Here is a 5,000-nt window from a genome sequence, read left to right as displayed (position 1 = left end):
TTCAGGGGCCCATGGTGCCATGCTGTCTCCTTGCCATCGCCATAGCCCCAGCATGGTAGCTAGTAGCAGCAGCTGTTGTAGCCCTCACCCTCCTCAGCATCCACCTGGGTCCTTCTCTCCAGCAGGGGCCCTCCACTCACCAGCATCTGTCTGCAGCAGCACTGGAACTAGCCAAGGATTCAACAACAGCTCTCTTAGTGCTCTGCAGGCCTTAAGCCAGGGGCACAGGGTTTCCCAGGCAGTCACAGAAGGACCCCATCCAGACTCACCGGAGAAAAATCTGGCTGGCCCTCAGAGCCCTCTTAATAGTAGTTGCATCGGTAGCCAACTAGCCAAGAACAATCCAAGTTTAGATGCTGATTTATTTGGAACTTTTGGGGAGTCATCCCAAAATGAAGAGGGAGAGCAGTCTGAGGGAAAAGATGGGGACCCTGAAAGCTTTGGAAGTAATGGGGGCCTAGGGGAGCTGGTTGACTCTTCAAACCGCCTTCTGAACACGAAAGGCCACACAAAGCTGCTCCAGCTCCTCACCACAAAATTAGAAACCGCTGACCCCAGCTCACCATCTCACCTGGGGGATGATCAGAACTGTAAGGACCAGTTTAGTGGGATCGGGGGTGCTGGTGGGGCTGGATTGGGAGCAGGTCCTAACACCCATTCTACTTCGTTAAAGGAGAAACACAAAATTCTCCACAGGTTACTTCAGAACAGTACCTCACCTGTGGAGCTGGCTAAGATAACAGCTGAAGCTACCGGAAAAGACCCCATTGGTCCTGAGTTGGCTCCAGGGGATGGCATCGCCACACTAGGTGAACTTGGAACAAAACAGGAGCCAGGGAGCCCCAAAAAGAAAGACAATGCTCTGCTACGCTACTTGTTAGATAGAGATGATAACGGCATCCTGGATAAAGCCATCAAGATTGAACCTGGTGAAGGATCAAAGCTGTCAAATGTTAAGACAGAAAAACAGGAGGCAGCTTTCAACATGGGGGACCAGGTAAGGCCTTCAAAGTAGGATGTCAGTAGTTTATTAATGCAGACACTTGATTCATCTACTAACCTTCAGTAGAACTTAAGACAGAAATGGAACCCACTGCATTCAACATCACTTTTTCATGAACTTTATATATGATGGTTACGGTTAACATTAAACAGTGTTGGGAAGGTTACTTGTGAAATGTAATAGGCTACAGATTTACCTGTTGCAAGTATATGTAGTTATCTAATATTTTTACTTTAATGAAGCCTATTTATATAGTTTATTACTTTTGTTTTAAAGTAGTTAATAAAGTTATACAGTCCCAAAAATATACAGTGAAACCTGGCAGTGTAAAGTGTTACCATACAGATTAAGTTGCAGAAAAGAAAACAGTCCACCTTAAAAAGTGCCGCCAATAGCCTTTGTGGACCCAAATGAATCATCTTAGCAAAAAGAAACATTACAAAGCGGTGAGGCTCTAGGTGAGCTTGTTTGTATTTGTGTATCAAACAGGTAAGTCAGATCTGATCTCAAGCAATAAACTCACGACACATTTGTGGATGTTTTATAGGGATGTCTGAACAGATTGGTTTACAGCTGGCCACTTGAGTCTGGATATCTCAGGACACATGCCAATACATGTTATCTATCTGTTATGTCTATCTGACTATGAACTCACATTTATCTGTCTCAAAATCTGCTTGGTGAATCTTACATATTCTGTCTAACAAAGCAATGTAACATGTTGTAGGAAAATGTTGATTGAATAAATGAACTTGTACTGCAGATCTAGAGCAGATTCTATAAACACCTTTAAGTAAGAAGCAGAGCAACTGCTGAGCTAATGCTTGGTGTTTGGTCCTGTCAGATGTGTGTTGACTTCCTCTTTGGGAAGCTGATGGCAGGCCGTCAGGAGTAAGTACATCACTGAAACACAAGACACTGGCAACAGATGCACAGGAGTTTGTGTGTGTTTCAGGGAAAGTGACATGTAGGAATGAGACACATTAATGTGCAGATGTGTAGTGAGAATGTTTCGTAGCCACATGTGAAGGATAAGACTAAAAGGCTCAAGAGCAGTGTTCCTGTAACTTAGCATGAAGCTACATTTGTTTGTATTTTTGTGCATCTTCATACTTGTGTTTAACTTGTACTATGTCCATATACAAATATTCATGTGTGAACAAACCCCTCAGATGGATGATGTCTGGCACCAGTTTATAGACAGCTGCTCTAGCCAGTGTTCATACAGCCACTTCTCTGAGCTTTCATCACCTTGAGTGTGTGTGCGTGTGTGTGTGTGTGCGTGTGTGTGCGTGTGCGTGTGTGTGTGTGTGTGTGAGTGAGACAGAGAGAAGGGACGAGAAGATCTCATAGGAGAACAAGTACCAGGAAGCTGGGAAAAAATAGTACGAAAGACGTACGTAAGGGGGTTTGTAAAAGAGGGCTGTAAGGAGTAAAGGCTTAAATCACGGGAAGAGGTTCCACAAGGGCAACTGAAATCAGAGGGTGAGAATTGGCCAGGTTGTCATGGCAAATGAGAACTCGTTCTCAATTGACCTACCTGGTAAAACAAAGGTTAAATAAATAAATAATTGAAGTGGCAAAATCTGTAGTTCCTCAAATGGCCACTTGAGGCTGCCACTAAAAGTGAGTCAAACCCCATGGACCCCGGGCTAAAATACCCAATTTCACAGAAAAAAAAAGTGGTGTCAGGTGCAACAAACCCTGCCCCTAGCACATATTGTAGCTTATTTTGGCTTAGCTTATGTAGCTTATCGATCCAGCTGATGTCATCATGTCTATGCGTGTGCTGATGTCAGCATAGACTAATTTCGGCCATTATAAGTAAATAGGGGAAAAAAAAAAAAAAATTCATAAAAAATTTGAACTTTAGCCTACTTTTCCCAAAATGTAATCACACCTATTCTATGAACCCACAAGGCTCAGGTGCACCACCCAGCCCATTTAGCATACAACCTATTATACAGCCAAACATATAATCAGGATCAAGTTTATCATAAATAACACCCAGATCTATTGATTTCTTCAGAGAGCTTTTTTTTTCTTTTTGTTTATTTTTTGAAAATATGCCTTATCTTGTCCATATTTTATCCATACAGATTTGTTAATAATAATGGCGAAAATGATGTGAACTCATGTTTTTATGGAAAAATGTAGCATTTTGTTCCCCAGTTACACACCCAAGTTAACACCTAAGGTGATCTGAAAACCAAAGGGAAATCCTGCTTTAGTATTAAAACTCTACATATTATTTTATATAGTGTTGCACTCCCCCCTTTCATACTGTTGTTGCTTGTTGTAGCAAAGCCTAGGCAGGGGCGGTGTCGTGAATGTTGAACTTGCATTGACACAGTTGGAGCCAGTTCTAGGAGGAGGCCAAAGGAGGATGGCTTAGAGTCAGAAGTCAAACAGCCTTTAGAACAAAGGCCCAACAGTTGTGTGTCCGGACAGCGGAGACTGCTGCCGGAGGGGAGGAGAGTTCCTCTGGTCCACTGGGCTTGCAGGGTCTAAAATCGAGTGTGGCTTTGTTTAACTGGTGTTAAAGGAAAGGGCATGTTTATTTTTAATGAAAGCCTACACTGTTGTAATGATCAAACTTTTTGGCAAAAAAAAAAAAATTGAACACCAAAACAGAAGTTCTGTAGGGCTACTATAAGCTACATTGTACCAATTTTGGAGTTTGGCGTTTCTCACATCTCAGTGGAAATGATGGCCTTGCATTTTGTACATGTTAGAACGTGTGTGAGTGTACTGGGGCTAAACAGAGCTGTAACTATGTGACTTACTGCCCATCACACATGACCTCATTAGTGCTGGCAGTTTATTTTTAGTTCCTCCTTTATTCATCAGCCAAACAGCCACAGGAAGTAATCTCTGTCAGATGTATGTGGTGGGTTCAGTTACACTGTAGTACTGAGAGGGAGTCATCAAAATGACTCTTTTTGTTTTATATTTCTTGTTACATTTTACATTCCCATATTTACATTATTAAACAACAGAGTAGGAGGCAGAATCACTACTTTGTATTGCTGTCATGGAACCATAGCCCTAATTCTGTTCAAATCGCTTTATTTATTCCCAAAGAGAATTTAAACTACACAAAGACATTTTTTTCAGATTTCACATTTGTCTTTGGCATGGCTGCAGTAGACATTTGCAACAGCCCTTTTTTTCCCTGTATTTTTCCTGCGGTAGCTTAAGTTCAGTTTTTTATAATAACAATAATAATAATAATAATAATAATAATAATAATTCATTTTCATTATCATTAATACAAAAATTTGCAAAAGCATCCAAAATGTCCAAAAAACTTTAAAGCAAGATTTGAACAGGGCACCAACTGCAATCATTAGATGTGGGAAAAGTAATTTTACTTCCAGTCCATTGATTTTACATTTGGTTTAGATGGTACTTGGGTCCTGCCAGTATGCCTTATAATGAAAGACCCTGCTCTTGTAAATCTTTTAAATTCTGTTTCTTCTTTTTACTGATCTCAGTCCTGTGAGCTTGAGGACTTACTAGACGACCTGCAGAGTGGCAGCCAGCAGCAGCTGTTCCCCAACCAGCCACCCACCAGGATGCTGGTCTCCTCTGTCCCTTCTGGCTCCTCTGTGGACAAACAGACCATCATCACTGACATCCTGCAGATGAATGACACCTGCAACAGCAGCTCGCCCAGTCAGCACAAAGCATTCCCTCCCATCAGCCCTGCAGGTACTTCAGAAGCACCTTGTACTGTCTGCAAAGTGAACAGTTCATTTGAGGGTTTCATGTTTTTAGAATGCTGTGATGATCAAATATACTTAATAGCATCAACAAAAAAGAAAGCTGTCTCCTTTGCAGCAGGGTTTAATGGTGTGAGGCCGGGCCAGCTGGGTCGAGGAGCTCCTCTGACTAGGAGCATGTCTCTGGACAACAACATAGGCCCCAACCCCAATGTCCCCAGGCCCTTTCCTCCTCAGCACCGGAACAATGCCAGCTCATACTCTTTAGTACA

The 5,000-nt window shown here is 42.2% G+C and overlaps 1 protein-coding gene across 4 annotated transcripts in view; it reads left to right on the top strand.

Annotated features, from left to right (window-relative positions):
* The window catches only part of LOC115437778 (nuclear receptor coactivator 2-like), an 83,184-nt gene that overhangs the window by 55,363 nt on the left and 22,821 nt on the right, over positions 1–5,000 (top strand). For 2 of the 4 annotated variants that reach the window (XM_030161119.1, XM_030161117.1), the window contains exons 10-12: positions 1–997; positions 4,501–4,717; positions 4,832–5,000. The exon at positions 1–997 is cut by the window's left edge and continues 261 nt beyond it; the exon at positions 4,832–5,000 is cut by the window's right edge and continues 71 nt beyond it. In XM_030161119.1, coding sequence (XP_030016979.1) covers positions 1–997; positions 4,501–4,717; positions 4,832–5,000 — 1,383 coding nt within the window. The remainder of the gene's footprint in view (positions 998–4,500; positions 4,718–4,831) is intronic. The other 2 variants (XM_030161116.1, XM_030161115.1) reach the window with 2 other exon arrangements.

The sequence above is a fragment of the Sphaeramia orbicularis genome, chromosome 17, assembly GCF_902148855.1.
Source record: "Sphaeramia orbicularis chromosome 17, fSphaOr1.1, whole genome shotgun sequence".
In the NCBI taxonomy this organism is placed as follows: Eukaryota; Metazoa; Chordata; class Actinopteri; order Kurtiformes; family Apogonidae; genus Sphaeramia; species Sphaeramia orbicularis.
The sequence above is the reverse complement of the archived record's forward strand: the minus strand, read 5'-3'. Positions and strand labels throughout refer to the sequence as shown.